Genomic DNA, 25165 nt, shown 5'->3' with positions numbered 1-25165 from the left:
TTTTTCTTTTAGCAAATGTCAAGCCACATTGGCCAAAGAATGAAAATAATGTTCCAAAGAACTGTTCAGCAAGGAAGAATATGACTATCACCTGGCACAGGTGCTCTGTCCACCAGCTTTCATTATTTGAGACAACAGTTCTTCGACATTGATCTCAGAGCTTCTTCATATTCTTTACTCCTTTTATTTATGTGAATTACACCATTACATTATATTATTACATTATTCTAGTAGCATCAGAGAATTTCCAAAATGTTACATTAAACCAAGACAGTGTACTTATTTTCTCTCTTGCTGTGTTTTACCACATAAACTCAATGTCAAGTTCAAGATTATTTGAGATTAATGAGCTTAATGATCCTGATAGATATGACTAAAAATAACAAAAGTTCAAAAGTATTGAGAACAAGCAAACTTTATTCATCTTTATAAATCTTACATTAATCTCGATGTAAAATTACCTTTGATTCTAATCCTACATCATAGAAAAATACTCGAAAACTCAAGCATGTGCCACTGGTATTTTGTTAGCAGAATGATGATGTCATTCCTGTCATATGAAATCACCTCCGGAAATTTCCACTGTACACTCTTGAAAGAATGAAGGTGAAAAAGGCAAAACTCAATTCTTGTTTTCATAATGGAAATCATTTTGACCTGGGAGAGAGACACCTTAAAAAGATTTTGGAGACACCCCAGACCTAATGAATTCCATGTATCAATTCATTTTTAGGCTTCTTCTTATTCCCTATCACTCACGAAATGATTTTGTCTGATGAGTACTTAGTTCTCGATTGAGAACGGCCAAAGGTAACCTCAGACTCCTCGCTTAATGCAACGCAAAGCAGAAAAAGTCTTCCAAGTGCCAAGGGCGTTCTTGGAAGAACTGAGATGCTCCCTGGAATTCGCAGAGAAAGCCCGATGGAGAAATGAATCCTAAATGTACCACCCGCGCTGCCGAGGCGGGGCCACGGCGGGCAGGGGCAGGGGTTGGGGAACCCGAACTTACCCAAGCTTGGGGACAGAAGCTGAACAGCTGACTCGCTCAGGGCCCGGGAGACGCCCGGCGCAGGCCCAGCAGCCACAGGTAAGCCACGCCCCCGTGCCGGGAGGCGGAGCCTCGCCAGGTGCTCCCCCTGGTAGCCGCCTCCTCCTCTTCCCACTGATCCCCCTCCCCGACAGCCGCCGGAGACGCAGGCCGGAGCTCGGCCGGGCGGTGCCAGATCCCCGCGCGCTCCTCCGCGGACCCTCGGCGCTCACAGCGCGCAGAGTCCGGCACTGCGGAGCGCGAGAGCCTGAGTGTGGCCGAGAGTTAAAGGGGGCCGCCGGAGACAAAAGGGCCTGGAGGCTTTAAGGACAACCCAACCCCGGGGCTCCGGCCCGGGAACTGCTGGAACATGTGCGGGAGAGCTCAGGTGCGGGGTGCGGGCTGGGGTGGGGGGAAGCGCTGCGCCACGGTGCCCGGGTGGGGAAAGGAATTACTCGGAGTGGGGAACAGGTGAGGGACCTCCGCGGAGCAGGTCGGACTCCAACGCAAAACACAGGGGACAAGTGTCCTCGTTAAAGTCCTGGGGTTTGGTTTCCTGTCTTCGTCTCCAGGCGCTGTCAGGGGCCACCGGCCGGGTGCGCGCGCGCGTTGAGTTGGGGCCACCGGAACTGCGGGTGGGGCGCAGTCGGGGGGTGGCTTTTGAGTACAACTGATTTGTGACTCAGTTTGCCACCGAAACTCGAAGTGCTGAGATCGGGTCTTTTCTTTGATGTGCTTTTTTGTTGTTGTTGGTTTTAGTTTCCCTGACAGTCGTCAGACTATGTTTTCACTTCTGATTCTACTCAGCCAACTGCCCCTAGCTACCTTCGCGTTTCCTCATTGCGCAAGAACTCTGAAGGATGCCAGGCATGCTGGAGAAGAAGGTAAATAAGCATGACTGCTGTACATAAGCATGTCTGCAGTTTCGCAGAAAACCTTTCTGCAAACTCGAGCCACCTGCTAGAGTTAGCAATCGAGAAACTGCATTTTGGAATTACACAACACACTTTTCCCGATGGATACCTATAGTAGGTAAACCAGAAAAGCACTAAAATATCCTTTAGTTTGTGGCTTACTTGGTGATGTTGTGGAGGTTTAAGTTTTTAACTATGATGTATGATGTGTACAAATTCGTCTCCCTGCGTTTTTCTTTTCTTTTCTTTTTTGGTCGGTCGTGGGGCTTGAACTCTGGGCCTGAGCGCTGTCCCTGCATTCTTCAGCTCAAGGCGAGCGCTCTGCTACTTGAGCCACAGCGCCACTTCCTCCCTGCGCTTTTCTTTGATACGTTTCTCTCTCTCTGTGTGTGTGTGTGTGTGTGTGTGTGTGTGTGTGTGTGTGTGTGTGTGTGTGTGTGTGTGTATACGAAAGAGAGAGACAGAGACAAATCTGGTTTGTGGTTCACTGAATGGAAAGCCTATTTGGACTTCTAAAAAAAAAATCATTAAGCGATTGTTTTCCTGGATAAAGCTAATGTAGTATTGTAATGAGCACAATTACTTCATGGAAAGACGGACAGAGAGTCGAGAATCTTGTCTGGGCTTGTTTTTTTTGCATTGCTGGGAGTCTCATGGTAAGGAAATGTTCTACCACAGAGCTATATCCTTTAGTTTGGATTTCTGAGACCCTGAACAAGTTAAGGCCCTTAATCCCTTGGGAATTTTTAGTGCCTTTTTCTATAACATGAGGGAGGATGAGAGGCAGATTTTTAGGGTCCTTTTGACTCAAATATCTAGTTGTCTAGATAAGGGCAGATGGCTGAGAGATTGAGTGTGAGACTTGCTTACCTGAATGCTATGGCTTTTAAGTTTGGGTCATAATCCTTGGGTTCCTGCTGCATTTGAAAGCTTACCCTACCTAGCAAGACCAGAAGAAAACAATGGCTAGACAACCTACTTATTGTCTAGTCATTGTGATTCCCTTCTTGACCACCACTACAAATTTACTTAATACCAGGTGTTGATGGTTTACACCTGTAATCCTGGCTACTCAGGAGGCTGAGATCTGAGGATCCCAGTTCAAAGCCAACCCAAGCAGGAAAGTCCATGAGATTCTTATCTCCAATAAACTACTCAGAAAAAGCCAGAAGTGATGCTGTGGCTCAAGTGGTAGAGCACTAGCCTTGAACACAAAGAGGCTCAGGGACAATGCCCAGGCCCTGAGTTCAAGCCCCAGGATTGTAAAAAATAAAATAAAAATAAATAAGTAACACATTCTGTCCCTTATCCTTCCTCATCAGATCCCATTTTCTTTTCTGTTTTCTTTTTGGTTGGTCCTGGGGCTTGAAGTCAGGGCCTCAGTTTTTTGCTCAAGGTTAGTGCTCTACCACTTTGAGTCACAGCTCCATTTCTGGTTTTTAGATGGTTAATTGGAGATAGAGTTTCTCAGAGGGGCTGGGAATGTGACTTAGTGGTAGAGTGCTTGCCTAGCATTTCATGAAGCCCTAAGTTCAATTCCTCAGTACCACATACACAGAAAAAGCCATAAGTGACACTGGCTCAAGTGGTAGAGTATTAGCCTTGAGCAAAAGAAGCTGGCGGGGGGGAGGGGAGAAGGGGGGAAAAAAAGAAAAAATATATTAATTTTTTTTAAAAAAAGAAGAAGCAGCAGCTCTGGGACAGTGCCCAGGCCCTGAGTTCAAGCCCCAGGAATGGCCAAAAAAAAAAGAGTTTCTCAGACCTTCTTGCCTGGGCTGACTTTTAACTATTAACTATGATCCTCAGATCTCAGCCTCTTGAGTAGCTAAGATTATAAGTGTGAGCTACCAGCACCCCACTAGATACTATTTTCATTGGAGAAGAATACTCCTGACATATTTACAAACTTAATAATAATTAATACAACTCTGTATGTGTGGGGGGGGCAATAAAGGAATAAAGGGGAGCCTAAAGGAATAGAATTCTAGGAAACCAGGTAGGCTACTTGGTGAGAATCAGGAAGGATTTTGGAAAGAGGGGCATCCTTCTTGGTACACCATGATTATGGTATGTTCCCAAGTCATAACATGTAGGTAAAAATATCTGTATATGAGGTTGATGGCCTATACTCAGTAGGAGCAGATGCTCCTGCCCAGAATGCTTTTGATATTCATTCATTCATTCATTCATCCATTCATTCATCCATATGACACAGGCATAAAAGTTTCTGTGAAGGACATTATAAACTATGAAACGGGCTGAGCATCTACCATTAAATCTGAGTTGAATCTCCAGTGCTACTAAAACTATATAAAAATGAAAATTTTACATTAAAAAAAAAAAACTGGGGGGCTGGGAAGGTGGCTCAGTGGTAGAATGTTTGCCTTGCATGCATGAGGCCTTGGGTTCGATTCCTCAGCACCACATAAGCAGGGGGGAAAAAGCCGGAAGTGGTGCTGTGGCTCAAGTGGTAGAGCGCTAGCCTTGAGCTGAACAGCTAAGGGACAGCGCCCAGGCCCAGAGTTCAGGCCCCAGGACCGGACCGCCCCAAAACAAAAACAAACAAACAACAAAAAACAAAGAACAACTGTGGGCTAGGCACCAGTGACTCAGTCCTAGCTATTCAGGATCTGAGGATCTGAGATCTAAGGATCATCCTTCAAAGCCATTCTGGGTAGGAAAGTCTGTGAGACTCTTACCTCCAATTAACCATCAAAAAGCCAGAAGTGGATTGAATAAGGGAAGGTATTCAAAAAGGCATGTGCTCTTAGGCTGGGCTCCAGTGGCTTATTCCTATAATCCTAGTGTCTTAGGAGGATGAGATCTGAGGATTACTGTTCAAAGCTAGCCCAAGCACGCTCTTATCTCCAATTAATTGACAGAAAACTGGAAGTGGCACTGTGGCTCAAAGGAGTAGAGCTCTAGCCTTGAGTGTAAAGGATCAGGGACAGCATCCAGGCCCTGAGTTCAAGCCCCAAGACCAACAACAGAAAGAAAGGAAGAAGGAAAGAAAGAAAGAAAAAGGAAAGAAAGGAAGGAAGGAAGGAAGGAAGAAAAGAAGTCCTTTACCTGACTTATGTAAAAAAAAACTCCTCTGTACATCGCCTTTATAATAACAATTCTTTAAAAGCCAGAAGTGTTGTTGTGGCTCAAGTGATAGAATGCCAGCCTTGAACACAAAAGCCCAGGGACATTGCCCAGGCCCGCTAGATCAAGCCCCAGGATTGGCTCAGAAACAAAAACAAAATAACACTGATATGATAACCAAGGTGGTTAGCAACTAATGGGCAGGTAGTATATATGGTGTGGATACTCTAGATAAAAAGATAATTCAGGCTGGCATCGTGGCTCATGCCTGTAATCCTAGCTACTCAGAAGTCTGAGATCTGAGGATTGCGTTCAAAGCTAGCCAGGGCAGGAAAGCCCATGAAAGTCTTATCTCCAGTTGTGCCCATCTAATTGTAACTCCTCTGTACAGTATTTTCACAATAAAAAATAAATAAATTTTTTTTAAAAGTGAGGAAGATTTTTATCATGCTGCCCAGAATAACATGCAACTTAAAATTTGTGAATTATTTATTTATGGGATTTTCTGTTGAATATTTTCAAACCATAGTGGACCTCAGATAAAAACTGTGGAAGATGAAATTTTAGATAAGGGTTTACTATTGTAAATGGAAAGGGGAGGGGGCTTCAGCCAAATTCCGATAAAGCATTAAAGTTGGAATGACTTAAAAGGAGCTTATTTAGAAAATATGGATATAGAAAAGAGGAAGAGAATGGATTTGTAGATTTGTCACAATGAAATATATGGGCAGCCTTATATCATAGTTCAAGACAAGAAAAACAGAGGTGCTGGGTGTCAGGTCTGCCAAGAAGAATAGCCCTTTCCCATTTCCTCTTCAACAAAGAGGGCACAGAGCCTTACCAGAAATCACCTGCCTGAAACCAGTAATCACCTGACTGTGAGTCAGCAAAGGACCCCAGACTCTGAGGTCACTTCCTCATCCACTGAGGGTACTTCCTGAATCGCCCCAGTCATACCTCCTTTGGAAGGTGAGAGGCTCCCCAGGCTCTGAAATCACTCTCACATCCACTGTGGTCACACTGCCCAGCCTTTCCTTATATAATCCCACTCAACCACAAGTTCCCCCACTCTTCTCTTCCTCTCTTCCTCCTTCTTTTTTTCCTTCTTTCTCTTCATGTTTTCATTTCCTGGGAGCCAGCAGTTTGCTCTCCCTCCAATAAAATGTTTTCTGCCTGAACCATGTGATAGTCCTCTTTTGCCAAACCTTACACTGAGTGCTGGTGGCTCACTACTACAAGTAGTAGTGAGCTACTCAGGAGACTGAGATCTGAGGATCATGGTTCAAAGCCAGCCTAGGCAATAAAGTCTATGGGACTCTTATCTCCAATTAACCACCAGAAAACTGGAAATGGAGCTGTGGCTCAGAGAGGTAGAGTGCTAGCTTTGAGCAAAAGAGCTCAGGGACAGCACTCAGGATCTGAGTTCAAGCCCCCTTATCAACAATAAAAATAAAGAGAAAAGAAAAGCAGAGGAGGGAAGAGAATCAAAGAAATGTAAAAAAGTCAGTGCACTTGGGGCTGGGAAGGTGGCTCAGTGGTAGAACGCTTGCCTTGCATGCATAAGGCCCTGGGTTCGATTCCTCAGCACCACAAAAGCAGAAAAAGCTGGAAGTGGGGCTGAGGCTCAAGTGGTAGAGCGCTAGGCTACAGCTGAAGAGCTAAGGGACAGCACCCAGGCCCAGAGTTCAGGCCCCACGACCGACAAAAGAAAAAAAAAAAAAAAAGAAACCACAAAAGTTAGTGCACTCTTCAGTAGTGCTCAAGGAAAATAACAGCCCTCATAGAACCCCAAAGATATTTCAGAAGCAGGGAAGTTTGGTTCTTTCAAATTAGAAACAAATCAAGGGATATTTAAACTCTAAATGACAGAGGAGAGTATTTCTCCTCAGATCATAGGTGAAGCAAAAAAAAAAAAAAAAGATCTGGCACAAAGCTTAAGTCCCACTGACAGTCAACACTGTCATCCTCAAGGAAGTACCAAACAGGAAAGGGCCTCCTGAAGGCATATTTAATACAGCATCAATCATAATATCATGATATATTGGCATAAAAATCATTTCAAGAAAATAAAAATGTTTACACCTGTCCCTTTTTTATTTTCCTTTCAAATTTAAAGTCATTATTAATTGAGTTGAAGGATGGATGGAGGGTATATTTATGTCAGGTAACCTACCATGAGAAAGGTAGCATTGCTTCTTTAGCCAATAAAAGGTGATGATCTGGGAGGATCTGAGAAGTAGCATTACAGAGGCAGATTCATGCAATAAGTATGGCTAAGTCAATCAGCTGATGAGTTCCTTCATCACTAACTTGTTCAGTACTTTAAACCAAGTTGATTTCTACCACATTATATCTAGGTCCAAGAATGTCTATCAGCAGTTGGTAAGTTGAGTTTTCTTGTGCAGTAAAGTAATTGTGTGTGTGTGTGTGTGTGTGTGTGTGTGTGTGTGTGTGTGTGTGTGTGTGTGTTAGGTCCAAGAATGTCTATCAGCAGTTGGAAAGTTGAGTTTTCTTGTGCAGTAAAGTAATTGTGTGTGTGTGTGTGTGTGTGTGTGTGTGTGTGTGTGTTAGGTCCAAGAATGTCTATCAGCAGTTGGAAAGTTGAGTTTTCTTGTGCAGTAAAGTAATTTTGTGTGTGTGTGTGTGTGTGTGTGTGTGTGTGTGTGTGTGTGTGTGTGTGTGTGTGTGTGTGTTAGGTCCAAGAATATCTATCAGCAGTTGGAAAGTTGAGTTTTCTTGTGCAGTAAAGTAATTTTGTGTGTGTGTGTGTGTGTGTGTGTGTGTGTGTGTGTGTTAGGTCCAAGAATATCTATCAGCAGTTGGAAAGTTGAGTTTTCTTGTGCAGTAAAGTAATTGTATGTGTGTGTGTGTGCACGCGTGCGCGCGCGCACGATGGCGTGTGCTGGCATTTGGGCTTGAACTCAAGGCCTTGTGCTCTCATTTGTTTGTTTTGCTCAAAACTGGTACTTTACCACTTGCACCATACCTCCACTTCCAGTTTTTTTGTTGGTTAATTGGAGTTATGAGTCTTAAAGACTTTTTTCTGCTTGGGCTACCTTTAAACCACAGTTCTCAGATTTCAACCCTCTGAGTAGCTAGAATTACAGGCATGAGCCACCAGAACCCAGCTTCTGAGTAGCTAGAATTACAGGCATGAGCCACCAGAACCCAGCTTCATGCAGTAATTTTTTTTTTTTTTTTGGTCAGTCATGGGGCCTGAACTCTGGGCCTGAGCACTGTCCCAAAGTGCCACTTCTGGCTTTTTCTGCTTATGTGGTGCTGAGGAATTGAACCCAGGGCCTCATGCATGCAAGGCAAGTGCTCTACCACTGAGCCACCTTCCCAGCCTCCCCCCTCCCCTTTTTTTAGTGATTTTTTTTTTTGTAAGTAATTTCTTTTGTGCCAGGTCCCAACAATTCTGTTTCCATGGAGAATGCCTTCTAGCAAGAGCAGTGGTGACAGATGAGTAAATGAAGCATATAGAACACCAGGTGGTGCTAAATGCTCTAGAAAGCAGCAGGCACCATGGAGAGTGTTCACGCTGGCTGCATAGGAAAAAGTGTTCAATGATACATTGAAATTAATTTGAAAGGAAGTATGGGGGCAAACTGAAAGAAGAGTTCTATTCAAAGGAAACAGCAATTGAACAGAGGAAAGATTCAAAGTGATAGAAGCCAGCTCAGAGTGCACAACAGAAAATTTAAGGATAAGGGGTAGGAAGTGAGGTCAGAGATAGGGATTAAGGACCAGATCTTTATTTTTGTCAGTTGTGAGGCTTGAACTCAGGGCCTGAGCACTGTCCCTTTGCTTAAGGCTAGTGCTCTACCACTTTGAGCCTCAGCTCCACTTCTGGTTTTCTGGTGGTTACTTGGAGATAAGAGTCTCACAGGGGCTGGGAATGTAGCTTAGTGATAGAGTACTTGCTCAGCAAGCCCTGGGTTTGATTCCTCAGTACCACATAAATAGAAAAAGGCAGAAATGGCTTTTTTACTAAGTAAAAAGCTTTACCTGGCTCTAGTGGCTCACACTTATAATCCTAGCTACTCAGGAGGCTGAGATTTGAGGATCTCGGTTCAAAGCCAACCCTGGGCAGGAAAGTCTGTGTGACTCTTATCTCCAATAAACCACTCACAAAACTGGAAGTGGCACTGTGGCTGAAGTGGTAGAACACTAGCCTTGAGCTGAAGAGCTGAGGGACAGCGCCCAGGCCCAGAGTTCAAGCCCCACAACCAGCAATTTTTTTTTTTTTTTAACTGATGCTCTACAACTTAAGCTTCAGCTCCACCACCAACTTTTTGGGTCAGATTTTAAAGCCACTGAGAATATGGCCCAAGTAACCAGTGGCACATGCCTATAATCCTAGCTTCTCTGGAGCCTGAGATATGAGGATCAAGGTTTAAAGCTAATTTAGGTAGACTCATCTATTACACTCTTATCTCTAATTGGCTGCCAAACAACTGAAAGTAGAGCTATGGCTCTAGTGGAAAAGCACCAGCCTGGAATGGAAAAAAACAAGGGATAGCATTCAGGTCTTTACTGAATTCAAGCCCCAATATTGGGACAAACACACAAAAAAAGAACATTCGGTAAAATTTAGCCGCATCAGGACAATAATTTACTTTTTCTGCAATTATGACAAGGTTTCTGCATTATTTTTACAACTAATGTTTAAAATCTACTTTTATTTTTTTATTAGTCTTTAAATCAAAAGAAGAAGCAAATTTTTTCATTCATCGCCGCCTCCTATACAATAGATTTGATTTGGAGCTCTTCACCCCAGGTGACCTAGAAAGAGAGTGCTATGAAGAACTCTGCAATTATGAGGAAGCCAGAGAGATTTTCGTGGATGAAGATAAAACGGTAATTGATTATGTGAACTGACTGAAAACTAAATTGTATTTAAGAAAATGGCTTCCAGTCTCATATATTTTTTTCTTCTTTCTTTTTCTTTCCTTCTTTCTTTCTCCCTTCCTTCCTTTCATTTTTTTTTTTTTTGGGTGCCAGTACTGAGATTTGAACTCAGATCCTAGGCTCTGTCCTTGAGCTTTTGTACTCAAGGCTAGTGCTCTACCACTTAAACCACAGCTCCTTGTACAGCTTTTTGGTGGTTTATGGGAGATAAGAGTCTCAGGCATTTTCCTGGTTTCCTTAGAAATAATGATCCTCAGATCTCAGCCTCCTGAGTAACTTGGATTATAGGTATGAGCCACCATGATTTTTTTCTTTTCAAATATAAGGTTTCACATATTTATTACTGCACCCATTCTTTTTTTTTTTTTTTTTTTTTTTTTTGCCAGTCGTGGGGCCTGAACTCTGGGCCTGGGTGCTGTCCCTCAGCTCTTCAGCTCATGGCTAGCACTCTACCACTTGAGCCACAGTGCCACTTCTGGCTGTTTCTGCTTATGTGGTGCTGAGGAATCGAACCCAGGGCCTCATGCATGCAAGGCAAGCACTCTACCACTGAGCTACCTTCCCAGCCCATGCACCCATTCTTAAAATAACCAAAGAAAAATCATTTTTAAAAGCCCAACTATCAGTCCAGGCAATATTGACATTGTAGCTTGACTGGTTCTTGGTAGAGTATAAATATGTGGGCATTGTACAATTCCTTACAGATCCAGCTTGGTTCTCCACCAGTGTCTTCTCTTGGAGTTGTACCTGATTTTGTTCTTGAATCCACTAGGGGAGTGGGGCAATTTTGTTTTTGTTTCTTGGCCAGAAACTGCTTGATGCTGAATGACCTGGGAGAAGTCTTGGTAAGAACCCCAGTAACTAGGATGGCAAACAAAAGCTGAAGAGTCAGTCTTAGATTTTCTACCTTAAACAAAATCAAGCTTGTAAACCTGTTATCTCTTTCTAGTTCCTTAAGATGCTAATTACCCTTTTAGCCTTATCTTTATATTTAATTAGCTGAGTTTATAAGTAATTTGAAAATTACGGGCTATACCATGATTTTGTGTGTTAAATGTTGGTTCAAAAACAACCTCAGAGAAGAATGAATTAAATCTGGAGATATGATCTGAAGTAGCACTTACCTAACAAGCAGGAGACCTTGGGGCTGGGAAGGTAGCTCAGCGGTAGAGTGCATGCCTTGCAAGCATAAGGCCCTGGGTTCGATTCCTCAGCACCACATAAACAGAAAAAGCCAGAATTGGCGCTGTGGCTCCAGTGGTAAAGCGCTAGCCTTGAGCTGAAGAGCTGAGGGATAGCTCCCAGACCCAGAGTTCAGGCCCCATGACTGGCAAAAAAAAAAAACAAAAAAACAGCAGGAGGGCTGGGAAGGTGGCTCAGTGGTAGAGCGCTCGCCTTGCATGCCTGAAGCCCTGGGTTCGATTCCTCAGCACCATATAAGCAAAAAGAAAAAAAAAAAAAAAACAGCAGGAGACCTTGGGCTTAATACCTGGCTTCCCCACCCAGAAAACAAGATATCGTTTAAGTTAGTACTCTGACTCATGTTTCAAACATTTAAAACTCAGCAATTTCTTCCATCATGATCTTTACTTTGATGACCCATACTCATATTTCAAGTCTTTAACTGACAATCTACTTTGTGCTGTTTTGCTAGTACATCTGCATTCAAGAGCTTACACTGGTCTTTCTGTGTAATTTAAGGAAGTTTTGTTTTAGAAACTCTCCCTTAAAATATGTACTTAAATCCTATCTGTTAATCTTGATCACAAAACAGATAAATAACACTGAGCTAGAGGTAATCTAGCACAATCTTGAAGAAAGTTAAGTGATCCAAATTCTTCTGTAGACTAAATAACTGGAGCTCCTTTTCTTTTTTGTCAAACCATGTTTTACTTTTTTACTCAGTGAGGACCTTTCAGGCATTATTCAAATGCCTTTGGTAAAAGAAACTCATTCTATTCTTCCATATTTGTGCCCAGTCTACTGTTTTCTGCAAATATTTGCTGTATTTAACAAAGTGGGAAAAGGAACAGTATATTTTACAGTTGTGTTAGTTGAGATGTGTGTGTGTGTGTGTGTGTGTGTGTGTGTGTGTGTGTGTACGCGCACGTGCGCCTGATGTTCCTCCTGATCTCAGCCTCGAAGGGCTAGAACTATAGATGTAAGCTATACTGCACACAAACTCATTTTCTAATTTTATCATTATTATTTAAAACCTAACTTCTTTTAAATGTCTGAGAACTTAAATTATCTCAGGGATAGCAGCAGTAAGTAGCTTTCAATAAAATACCCTGAACAACAGGAACCAATATACAAGGACACGTGCACCTCCATGTTTATTGCAGCACTGTTTACAATAGCTAGGATATGGAAACAACCCAGATGCCCCACCACAGATGAATGGATCCAAAAACTGTGGTATCTATACACAATGGAATATTATGCAGCCATTAGAAATGACAAAATAATGGCATTTGCAGGGAAATGGATGGAGCTAGAAGGAATCATGTTGAGCGAGGTAAGCCAAGAACGAAGAGACAAACGGTACATGGTCTCCCTGATAAGTGGATGTTAAATCCAAAATGTTAGGTGATACGACAAAACTAACAGGACTTAAGAAACAAAGAACTCCCACTCATCTGGTTGAACCACTACTAAATATCCCCATGCTGCTGATCACATATATGGTGTATAACATGTGAACACCGTTATATGTTTCAGACTGTGATAGACAATTTGCTCCAGGAAAGTTAGAATGAACTTGTGACTTTAAATGAGCATCATTATTCCACAATACTGTGAAATTCTGGAAATTATGTGATCACTTAATCACAATAAAAAAAAAGAACCTCAGGGAAGGGAGGGAGGGAGGGGATGGTAGGGGGAAAAAAAAATAAAACAGGAAAGGAGAATAGAATATTAAAAAAAAAAATCTACCTTGGAAATGACCACTAAATATACATATATATGCATATATATTTTTCCCTGAGTGAGAAATAGAAAAGGCTTCACAAATAGCATAACACAATGGTTCCTAGACATTATTACTCCATTAACCAAATTCATCTGAATCCATTTTGAAGTTTATTAAAAATAAATATGTACTAAATGTGTAATAAATATAAATAATAATATGTAATACTGTTATATACTATATACTATTATATATTACTATAATAATATATAATAATAAATATGTGCTAAATATGTACAAATCACTAAAAATAAATAAATAAATAAAATAAAATACCCTACCAAACTGAGGGCCACCGTAACATAGAAAAATTCAGACTCTTATTCAAATATCGTAACGGGTCCATAGCTCCAATTACTACCTTTGTAATGTTCACTTTTTTTTTTTCTTCTTTTTTGTTGTTGTTGGTTGTGGGGCTTGAACTCGGCGCCTGGGCACTATCCCTGAGCTCTTTTGCACAAGGCTAGTTAGTGCTCTACCACTATGAGTCACAGCTCCACTTCCAGTTTTTGAGTGATTAGTTGGAGATAAGAGTCTTGCTAGAACTTTTCTGCCTGGGCTGACTTACAACTTTGATCCTTAGGTCTCAGCCTCCTGAGTAACTAGAATTACAGGCATGAGCCACCAACACCAGGCTGTTCACTAAATGGGAAAGTCCTCACTTGGGAGAGCTGAGAATGAAGTATTCCCTTAACCAATTAAGCAGACTGCAGAGACCAGGGTGAGAAGTAGTGTTTTAATGAGGGTGAGTCACGCCCTTCAGCTTGAATGAACTGGTGTCCCACCTCAGATGTAGGCCAAGAGCTTACCACCCCTCGTTTAGGTCACTAGGAACAAATGAAGTGATTGTAGATTGCATAAACTTGGAAATTCTATCTTTCTCTTAGATGACATTTTGGCAGGAATATTCGATTAAAGGACCAACCACAAAATCAGGTAAGGCAAGACCTGAAAAACTTGAATGTTTTCCTTGCTCTCAATGTATTGTAATGCATTTTAGTTCTGTGTTTGAGTTTGGCTGTTGTTCAACATACATACTTTCTAAACCCAAGGAATATTTCTCAATTATATACTGGGCTATCTGAGGCACAGAAGACTACCTTCATCTATTTATATACTGAAAAGCAAGTTTGGTGAGATATTAGAGAAATGAGATAATCAACATAAAGCTGTTTTAAACCTTTCAGTTATAAGTCAAGACTTGTAAGAGAACAAGTAGAACTCTTAGTTTCAAGTTGTGAACTCGTTTAACTTTTTCTTTTTTTATCATTACAAATGAATGGAATACTTGTGCTAGGTAAATTAAGATGGTTGGATAGGAGCTGTAGCTGTAGCGCAGTGATAGATTGCAAGACCCTAGGGTCAATCTTCAGCATGGAAAAAAAAGAAGAGAAAATAAAAGGGAGGGAGAAGAAAAAAGAGAGGGAAAGAGAAGGAGATGGGAAGGGAGAGAGAGGAGAAAAAGACAAGGAAGGAAGGAAGGAAAGAAAAAAAGTTGACTAGAATTACATTTTTTCTGTCTTTTGTTAGTACTGGGGTTTGAACTTAGTGATTCTAGGTTTGCTAGGTAGGCACTCTACCACTTGAGTCATGACCCTATTCGTCTTTGCCTTCATTAAGTTTTGAATAAGATCTCATATTTATGTATAGACAGATTTGGACCTTGATCCCTCTATTTATACTTTCCACATTGCTGAGATGAGTAATTCCTGCCACTACACCTAGCTTTGATGAGTTATGCTAACTTTTTGTGCTGATGAGTCTTGAACCTCTACCCTCAAGCTCTCTACCTTCTAGGTACCTATCATTACAGGGAGGACCCACTGAACCCAGCCCAGAAATTAAACTACTAGTAGGGAGAGGAAAACCCTTTATCTTATCTTTATAGCTCATCTCTTACTCATTTTTTTTTTTTTTTTGATTGTGGGGCCTGAACTCTGGGCCTGGGTGCTGTCCCCCCAGCTCTTCAGCTGTAGACCAGCACTCTACCACTTGAGCCTCAGCCTCACTCCCGGCTTTTTCTGCTTACGTGGTGCTGAGGAATCGAACCAAAGGCCTCATGCATGCAAGGCAAGCACTCTACCACCGAGCCACCTTCCCAACCCCTTCCCAGCCCTCTTTCTGAGTTTTTTAAACTTGTTTTTATTTTTCTTTTTGTGCTGATACTGGGGTTTGAACTCAGGGCCTGAGTGCTATCACTTAGCTTTTTCACTCAAGACTGGAACTCTAATCTTCTGAGGCATACTTCCACTTCTGCCTTTATGCTGGTTTCACGGAGATAAGGGGCTCATGTGTTTTTCTGCCCAGAGTGGCTTTGAACTATGATTCTTAGATCTCAGTCTCCTGAGTAGCTAGGAAAGCAGGTGTGAGCCACTGGTATCCAGTCTACTTGTTTTTTTGTTTTTCTTTTTTTTTTTTTTTTGGTCGGTCGTGGGGCATGAACTCTAGGCCTGAGCCCTGTCCCTCAGCTCTTCAGCTCAAGGCTAGTCCTCTACCACTTGAGCTATAGTGCCACTTCCAGTTTTCTTGTGGTTTATTGGAGATTCCTGAGTAGCTGGAATTGCAGGAATGAGCCACCATGCTCAGCTAGCTGTACTACAGAATTTTTAAAAGTCATTATCAGCCTGGTACTGGTGGATTATGCCTATAATCTTAGCTGCCCAGGAGGCTGAGATCTGAGGATCATGCTTCAAAACTATCCCAGGCAGGGAAGTCCATGAGAAACTTATCTTCAGTTAAGCACCAGAAATCAGAAGTAAAGCTGTAGTTCAAGTGGTAGCATGCCAGCCTTCAGCAAAAAGGGACAATGCCCTAGCTCTGAGTCCAAGCCTCAGTACTGTTATAAATAAATATATATAATCAATAATTATATATTTCATAATGTGTCAAATTTATTGAAATGGTAGATGATAGATTTTCATTGTTGTGTTTTAGTTATAAAATATATTTATTTTAACTATTTCTTTTAAGATGTCAACAGAGAGAAAATTGATGTTATGGGTCTTCTGACTGGACTAATTGCTGCTGGAGTATTTTTGGTTATTTTTGGATTACTTGGCTACTATTTTTGTATCACCAAGTGTAATAGGCAACCAGACTTGTGGTAAGTAAAAGTATTCAGTTCATTTATACTTTCTATATCATTATTTTAAGATGTATCAAACAAATGGCTGCCTATTATTTAAAAAGGAAATAAACTAGAATATAATCAGGTAAGTTGCCAAAGCAGAGATTTCCCATATAGCCTTGAAGCAGTTTTTTCTACTTTTACTAATTATGCTATTGGCCAGAGGTAGCCCTAGACAAAGATCCTTCTCTCTGGGATCCTAGTGGCTGAAACCACAGGGGCATACCATCATGGCCAACTTAGTGAGTAAAACAGTGTCTCACTAACTTTTTGGGCTTTGAACCATTTTAAAAGATGATTGTACAACTATCCAAGTATAAATGCAATATAATGCAGAACAGTAAGAAACAAAAGAGCTGGGCACCAGGGGCTCACACCTGAAATCCAACCTACTCAGGAGGCTGAGATTTGAGGATCACTGTTTTGTTTTTGTTTTTGTTGTTTTTGGGTCCGGTCATGGGGCCTGAACGCTGGGGCTGGGCGCTGTCCCTCAGCTCTTCAGCTCAAGGCTAGCACTCTACCATTTGAGCCACAGCACCACTCCGGCTTTTTTCTTTTTGCTTATGTGATGCTGAGGAATCGAACCCACGGCCTCAGGCATGCAAGGCAAGCACTCTACCACTGAGCCATCTTCCCAGCTCCCGAGGATCACTGTTTGAAACTACTCTTTTTTTTTTTTTGGTTGTGGGGCTTGGAGGCCTGGGGATTGTTCCTCAGCTTTCAGCTCAGGGCTATGGCTCTACCACTTGAGTCACAGGACCACTTCTGGTTTTCTGGTGCTTTATTCAAGTTAAGAGTCTCATGGACTTTCCTGCCTGGGCTGGCTTTGAACTGCAGTCCTCAAATCACAGCCTCCTGAGTAGCTAGGATTGCAGGCATGAGCCATCAGCGCCTGGTGAAACCAGACTCTTATCTCCAATTAACCATCAAAAAGCTGAAAATGAAGTTGTGGTTCAAGTGGGTGAACATTGGCCTTGATCAAAAAGACTCTTACTTCTTGAACCACCTCTCTACTTCCAATTGCTTTTTGGTGGTTATTGGAGATAGGAGTTGCAAGACTTTCCTGTCCTGGCTGACCTGCAGTAATTTTTTTAAACGTACATGATGATAAAAAAAAAAAAAAAAAAAAAAAAAGCATTGTGCTGCCAAGCACTGATAGCCCACACCTGTAATCCTAGCTATTCAGGAGGCTGAGATCTAAGAATTGAGGTTCAAAGGCAGCCCAGGCAGGGAAGTCCAAGAGACTCTTATCTCTAATTAACCACTCAAAAACCAGAAGTGGAGCTGTGGCTCAAAGTGGCAGAGTGCTAGCCTTGAGCAGATGAGCTTGACAGTGCCCATGGACCAGAAAGAAAAAGTACTGTGCTACCAGTTGCCAATGGCTCATGCCTGTAATCCTAGCTACTCAGGGGGCTCCAAGCTCCAATATAGAGGATCATGGTTCAATGCCAGCCAACTTGGACAGAAAAGTTTGTGAGCCTAGATCCCCAACTAACCAGTAAAATGCTGGACTGGAGGTGTGACTCAAACAAGAAAGCTGAGCAAAATCTTATGGAATCTGCAAAATAAAGAAAGAGAAAGAAACGAGGAAAGGAAGGAAGGCAGGCAGGCAGGAGAATAAGTACTCAATAAACTTTTAGTTATTAATTTGCAAATTAAGATCTTTCTTGAAACTTACATAAGACAGGTTACATCTTCCCATACAGTGTTTATGTTTCTTTAAAAAAAATAGCCCTGGAGCTGGGAAGGTGGCTGGGTTCGATTCCTCAGCACCACATAAGCAAAAAATAAAAAGCTGGAAGTGGTGCTGTGGCTCAAGTGGTAGAGTGCTAGCCTTGAGCTGAAGAGCTGAGGGACAGCACCCAGGCCCAGAGTTCAGGCCCCAGGACCGGACCCCCCAAAAAAAAAAAAAATAGCCCCATGGGCTGGGAAGGTGGCTTAGTGGTAGAGTGTTTGCCTTGCATTCATGAGGCCCTGGGTTTGATTCCTCAGCCTCACATAAGCAGGAAAAGCTGGAAGTGGTGGTATGGCTCAAGTGGAAGAAAACTGGAGCTGAGGGACAGTGCCCAGGCCCAGAGTTCAGGCCCCATGATGGACCAAAAAAAAAAAAAAAAAAGTCTCATAGTTAGTATAGCATATACATTGTAAATGTAATTCTTACTACTGAATTGTTCTCTTAAAATCTGTATACCTGAAAAGAAAAATTATGTATCTAATATACATAGGTATTAACAAAAAAATTATTGGAATAAAAAGTAAGAGGGCAGCTGAGCATTGTTGGCTTATGTCTGTAATCCTAATTACTTAGGAGGCTAAGATCTGAGGATCATAGTTCACAGCCAGCTCAGGCAAGGAAGTTTATGAGACTGTTATCTCCAATTAGCCACTAGAAAGCAGGAAGTGGAGCTGTGGCTCAACTGGTAGAGTGCTAGTCTTGAGCAAAAAACCAAAGCTTAGGGACAGTGCACAGTCTCAGGATGGGCATACACATACACAAAAAGCAAGAGTGTAAAGCAACAAATGTGAATATGAATTCCCCTGTTGAAGGACAAAAGTTGAAGCTGTGAGAGCAGGTGAGTTCTTTGAGTATAAGGAAAGGACAGAAGGGAACTGTCTTTTGAGATGCCCCACAGTAAGTGTGCAGAAACAAGAGGAACTTCCAGCTAGAGGGCAGGGAAAGGGACAAAATAAATTGTTCTCCAATTGTATCCCACACTGGAACTCTTGAAATGCTCACCAAAGCATTGTGTGATCTACAGGAGTGCTCTACAGGGTTTGTCTCTACAAATTCTATAGAAATTTGAGAAATGAGAAAGTAAGAAAGAGTGTATATTTTTCTTTAAGCTAAGACCTCTACCATTTCCCCCTATTTAACTGATGGGGAATGAGCAAATCTTTTCATTTGGTAGGTCCTTTGATCAAGGTTTTATTTCTTGTGGCTTTCTCTGTAAGCTGGAGAATCATAAAGATTAGTGAGTATAGGGAAAATGTGTCTTTGGAGAATTTCATTGACTTTTTATCTTATTGAACTCAGGGCCTCTTGCTTATCAGGCTCTCTACCACTCTATTGAAGTTTCCAGCTTATTTTTGGTGTAAGAATGGTCTAGCTTTATGTCCTGGCTTGTCTAGACTGTACTTCACCTACTTATATTTCCCCAGGTCACTGGGGACGACAGGCTTGTGCCACTGCACCCAGCCATGTACTTCCCCCATAACTGAAATGACAGGCACACACAACACCATGCCCAGCCACTGGTTGAGGTGGAACTTTTATGCCCAGGCTGGCCTCAAACTGCAATCCTATCTTAGCCTCCAGAAGTAGCAATGATTATAGGCTTCAGCTATCAAACTCATCTTTTTTTCCTCCCATTCACAATGGTTTTCTGAAAAAATTTCATGTATGTCGTTATTTTAATACCTTCACTCCATTGAGAGGACAAGTGGGAGAACAGTTGTCTATTGTTGCTGAAGACCCTAGATTCCATTTACTCTAGGTGATATAACATAGAGATTATCCAATGTCTTCATGCATCATTGTCTCCTCGCTCCTCTGCTTTACCTTATTTGCCTAACTTTCTACATCTCTATCTTTCCTTAGCTTTTTCCTGAAACATTCTCAGCTTCTTTCTTGCATAGGAGAAGTAGGATGCTTCCTACTGTGTAGACACAGAGAGGCTAAGTACACAAACCCATCTGTATTCTTAGGTACTCATGAGGCTGGAGTAGGAGAATGGCTTAGGCCCAGGAGTTCAAAGCCAGCCTGGGCAACAGAACTAGATACTGTGTCAAAAAAAGAAAAGAAAGGCATAAGAAGAAACAGTCAAGTGTGGCATAATTATGGTATGTCCTAGGTTTCTGTTATAGTAAAATTGAATACTGTGGATGGCTTTCATTTTAAAGCTAAGATTAGTTATCCCTTAATATTAGTCTAGTTAACAGATGGTTTACTGGCATTTTGACAACCAGTATGTCAACCAGGTCCTCACAGCAACTCCTTTGAGTTTCAGAAGACTATTTCAAGATAAACTTACTGGATATGCTCCTAGTTGAGATTAATTTTCAAATAGTTCCTGAAGTACTCTGCATCATCCACTGTCTCCATAAATTGTTCTATCACAGTTGCTTGTTCTCTGTTTTGCAAGTCTGAAAGTGGGAGGAAGGGTGGGAATACTCAGAAAAAGACTGAAAATAAGATCATTGTCAGAAAAAATTGCCTCTGTTTAAAGATGCCAAGAGATGGAAAACAAGATCTTTTCATTTCTTGGTTCCTGGATTTAGCAGAGGAAAACAGGCTTCATCTAATATTGCCATTTTAAAGATATTCATTAGTACATACTTTCTGATTTCAATCCTATAGGATGCATGCTGTACAAGGAAACACTACAGAAATATTTAATGAACAATGTAATTATTACGCTGCTCCTATTATTCAGTTTTGAAAATTAACATGGAAAAAATTATTTGTTCAAATGAAGTATCTTGTCTGTCCTGTTCCCTGTAAGCAAACACTTAAGCTAACAAAGTGTGGCAAGGAACTAACCTACCATGAATACACTCCCAACTTTCTGACAGAGGAAGAATTGTGTTAAGCCCTCTAAGTAAACTAATATCCTCTCAGTCACCTCACAACTATTGAAGGGTTGATTATCCAGTTCCTAGCTTACACAGACTTTTTTGCTTCTCTTTTCTCTCTGTATTTTTTTCTCTCCTTCCTTTCAGTTCAGATCTGATAATTACTTCCGTGGGAAAAAAGGTATTTTCAGAGGCAAATCGGCTGATTCAGTTTTTAAAAAGTTTGCGGTACTTAGGGTCTTAAACTACCAGTTCCTGGGAAAGAATATGGTACACATTAATCAAATTTATTTATTTATTTTGGTCACTCATAGAGCTTGAACTCTGGGTCTAGGCGCTGTCCCTGAGCTCTTCAGCTCAAGGTGAGCACTCTACCATGTGAGCCATAGCACCACTTCTAGTTTTCTAGTGGTTTATTGGAGATAAGAGTCTCGCGGACTTCACTGTCCTGGCTGGCTTTGAACCATGACCCTTAGATCTCAGCCTCCTGAGTAGCTAGGATGATAGGTGTGAGCCACCAGCAACCAGCTTTTTAATTTTTAAATTGTTTTTATTTTTATTTTTTGTTGGTCATGGGGCTTGAATTCTGCACTGTCCCTGAGCTCTTCAGCTCAAGACTAGCTCTCTCCTACTTGATCCACAGTACCACTATCAAATATTACTAATCTTACTTTTAAAACAAAATTATTTAGGGCTTTAAAGTTTACAATAACAAGCCCAGAAGATATGCGGTTATCATATCTTTTTTTCTCCTTTTTTTATTTTGGTCGGTCGTGGGGCCTGAACTCTGAGTCTGGGTGCTGTCCCTCAGCTCTTCAGCTCAAGGCTAGCGCTCTACCACTTGAGCTATAGCTCCACTTCTGGCTTTTTCTGCGTATGTGGTGGTGAGGAATCGAACACATGGCCTCATGCATGCAAGGCAAGCGCTCTACCACTGAGCCACCTTCCCAGTCTCTTTCACCTGTCATTGGCTGACTAGTTTTTGTGGAAATAGTAGGAACTAAGTGTCCTTCACACAATTCCCTAGTACTAGGGCCTTGAATATGCTAGGCAAGCACTCTCCCATGGAGTTCTTCATCCCTAGCTGAAATTAAGTGACATACATGTATATCACACACACACACACAATGTGTGTGTGTGTGTTCATATATATAATATATATTTATTTCTTTTTTAAGTTGGCTTAGGTTAGTGGAAAGACAAAAAAGATATTCTCAGTACAGCAATACAGTGGAAGCCCAGAGAAGGTCTGGAGTTCGAGCTGCCCACAGCAGAGGAGTGTAAAGCTGCTTCACTGAGGAATACGGGGGAAGGAGGATGAATACAGTCAAAGTATCTTATTTGCATGTGTAAAAATAGAACAATGAAACCTGTTGAAATTGTTTTAAGAAAGGGAAGAAAGGGGAGAGTGATAGAGGGATGAAGCTGAATGGGATATTTTGTTTACTTGTGTGGAAATGTCACAATGGAGATTTCCCCTTTATGAACTAATATATGCTAATTAAAAAAGAGTTGCTTCAGCAAGAACAATGAGCTACCAAAGAAGAGGAGAGTCTGGTGGCTCCTGCCTGTAATTCTAGCTACTCAGGAGGCTGAGATCTGAGGATAGCAGGTCAAAGCCAGCCCAAGCAGGACCATCCGTGAGGCTCTTATCTCCAATTAACCACCAGAAAACTGGAAGTGGCACTATGGCTCAAGTAGAAGTGGCACATGGCTCAAGCCTTGAGTTGAAGAGCTCAGGGACAGTGGCCAGGCCCAGAGTTCAAGCCGCACAGCGGACAAAAAAAAAAAAAAGAACAGGTGGCTCTCCCCTGTAGTCCTACCTACTTAGGAGGTACTTAGGAGGCTGAGATCTGAGGATCACAGTTCAAAGCCAAACCTGGACAGAAAAGTCTGATTTTTTTTTTTGGTCCAGTCGTGGGGCTTGAACTCTGGGCCTGGGCGCTGTCCCTCAGCTCTTCAGCTCAAGGCCAGCACTCTACCACTTGAGCCACAGCACCACTTCCAGCTTTTTTCTTTTTGCTTATGTGGTGCTGAGGAATCGAACCCAGGGCCTCAGGCATGTAAGGCAAGCGCTCTACCACTGAGCCACCTTCCCAGCCCCAAGTCTGATTTTTTTATCTCTAATTAACCAGCAAAAAGTCAGAAGTGGAGCTGTGGCTCATATGGTAGAGTGTCAGACTTGAGCAAAAAAATTAAGGGACAGCACCCGCTCCCAAGCCCTGAGTTCAAGCACCAGTGCCCCAACACATACACACACACACAGAGGAAAGCTTTGAAAAGGAGGCTCCACAGTTAGAACAGAATTCTTCAAAAAGCAGGCTACCACTATACTTTTTTTTTTTTTTTGGGTCCGGTCGTGGGGCCTGAATTCTGGGCCTGGGCGCTGTCCCTCAACTCTTCAGCTCAAGGCTAGCGCTCTACCACTTGAGCCACAGCGCCACTTCCGGCTTTTTTCTTTTTGCTTATGTGGTGCTGAGGAATCGAACCCAGGGCCTCTGGCATGCAAGGCAAGCGCTCTACCACTGAGCCACCTTCCCAGCCCTACCACTATACTTTTGAGAAGCAGGAGATAGGCATGGTGTAAATTCTGTTTGTGAAGGGTTGACCAGGTAGCAGGACTTGAGGAAAGAGCAGTAGGGATGGGTGTCAGCTGTTGTAATTATCTCCATGGCATCTGTTTTCTTGGCTTGGAGTTATGCCAGCTTGCAGCAAATCCTGGAATTAATTGATCTCACATCATACTTGGAAAAAATTTTAATTCAGGAGCCAAAGAAAAGGCAGTTCACATATTTCAAGTCTTCGTTATCATGTGCCAGACACTGCTAGAGGTATGTAATAGAAACATGATGTTTTATGTTACATAAATCATCTTCCTCTGTTCACAACTATATTGAGGTAGCTACTATTATCCCCATCTAGAGGAAGAGTACCCTGAGTCAGGGAAATTGATTTTGTTCACATAGCCATAGAATGAGACTCAGGTTTCAAACTCATGTCTGGCTTCAAAGCTCTTAGCTTTTCCACTATAGCAAGACTCTTCCAGAGTATATGGGTGAAATAAAATTGTTGTTATACAGCTAGGATGTAGCTTGTAGCTTGGTGGCTGCCAAGAAAGAAAAAAAGAACTTAAAGCTATCGTTATTTTACTAAGCTGGTGTCAACATTTATTAAGACAGTTGAATTTTGTGATGTCAGCATTTTAGCCCCCAAACGCTATCTTTCTTAGACCTAAAATGCTATCTCTCTGTTTAGTTCTTCAGCTATGTATGCAAGAAGCAACCACCATACTCCTTCCATCATTTTCAGAAGACCAGAGGAGGCTGTTTTGTCTCGATCACCATCGTTAGAGGACACAGGATTACCTTCTTATGAACAGGCAGTGGCACTGACCAGAAAACACAATGTCTCACCTCCACCACCATATCCTGGGCCAGAGAAAGGATTTAGGGTATTTAAAAAGTCTATGTCACTCCCATCTCACTAAGCCCACCTCACCATCTTGCTCTAGGAAACACATGTTTTTGAATAGCTTGTCTTCCCTGAACCAAAAGGACAAAAGGTCTGTTTTTAGCTCTTCATTATGGACAGTGAAGAATAAAGGATGAGTAAGCACTTGAATGGCATCAGGGATCCATTTGCAACTTGAAGCTGAACTTGATCAGTTTGATAATGATAAGACTTTGACTCCCGATCTTTGAAGATAAAAGAAAAACTACATTTGTGTAATGAGCTTTTGGTTGGTTGGTTTTTGTTTTGTTTTGTTCTTGGTGCTAAGGATTAAACCCACGACCTTGAGCGACTCCACTATTGAGCTACAGTCGCAGCCTCTAGAATATGTATCTTAATGGTTCAAAACCCTTCATGAGGCTGGGAATATGGCTTAATGGTAGAGTGTTTGCCTCGTATGCATGAAGCTCTGGGTTCTATTCCTCAGTACTACATAAACAGAAAAAGCCAGAAATGGTGCTATGACTCAAGTGGTAGAGTGCTAGCCTTGAGCAAAAGAAGTTCAGGGACAGTGCCCTGAGTCAAGCCCCAGAACTGGAAAAATAAAACAAAACTCAAAACAACCTTCATGACAGCCAGTGATGGTGGCACATGCTTGAAATCTCAGCACTTAGGAGGCTGAGGCAGAAGAATCAAGAATTTAAACTCAGCCTAGGCTATGTAGAGAGAGGGGTTTTTGTTTGCTTTTTTCCTTTTTTTTAATAGCAATTTTTTTTATCGTGATTAAGTGATTATAATAAATTTCACAAATTTTACAGTATTGTGAGATAGTCATACTTAGTTAAAGTCACAAACACATTCTAACCTTCATGGGGCAAATTGTCTTTATTGTGGTCTATAAAGTTTATGAGTTCTATGAGCTTTGACAATACAGTTATTTCTTTTCCTTCTTTTTTTAAAAGTTACTTTATTGTTATTATTGAGGTGATGTATGGAGGGATAACAAAAGTCAGGTATTGAGTATATTTCCTTTAACACATTATCTATCATCTCTTCCTTCTCTTGCTACCAGTTTTCTTCTGTTTTGTGCTCGAGATCGAACT

The 25165-nt window shown here is 41.8% G+C and overlaps 1 protein-coding gene across 1 annotated transcript; it reads left to right on the top strand.

The window, feature by feature from the left end:
- The first annotated feature begins 1164 nt into the window (after window positions 1-1164).
- Window positions 1165-24542, top strand: Prrg4 (proline rich and Gla domain 4). The gene is made up of 6 exons (XM_042691465.1): window positions 1165-1415; window positions 1787-1911; window positions 9725-9888; window positions 13801-13849; window positions 15884-16016; window positions 23868-24542. The coding sequence occupies exons 2-6, from the start codon at window positions 1809-1811 to the stop codon at window positions 24097-24099; spliced, it is 681 nt and encodes a 226-aa protein (XP_042547399.1). The 5' UTR covers window positions 1165-1415; window positions 1787-1808; the 3' UTR covers window positions 24100-24542.
- Window positions 24543-25165: the final 623 nt, after the last annotated feature.

This window comes from Dipodomys spectabilis, unplaced genomic scaffold, assembly GCF_019054845.1.
Source record: "Dipodomys spectabilis isolate Male_0828 unplaced genomic scaffold, ASM1905484v1 ptg000145l, whole genome shotgun sequence".
Classification (NCBI taxonomy): Eukaryota; Metazoa; Chordata; class Mammalia; order Rodentia; family Heteromyidae; genus Dipodomys; species Dipodomys spectabilis.
This window is presented reverse-complemented; position numbering and strand designations above follow the sequence as displayed.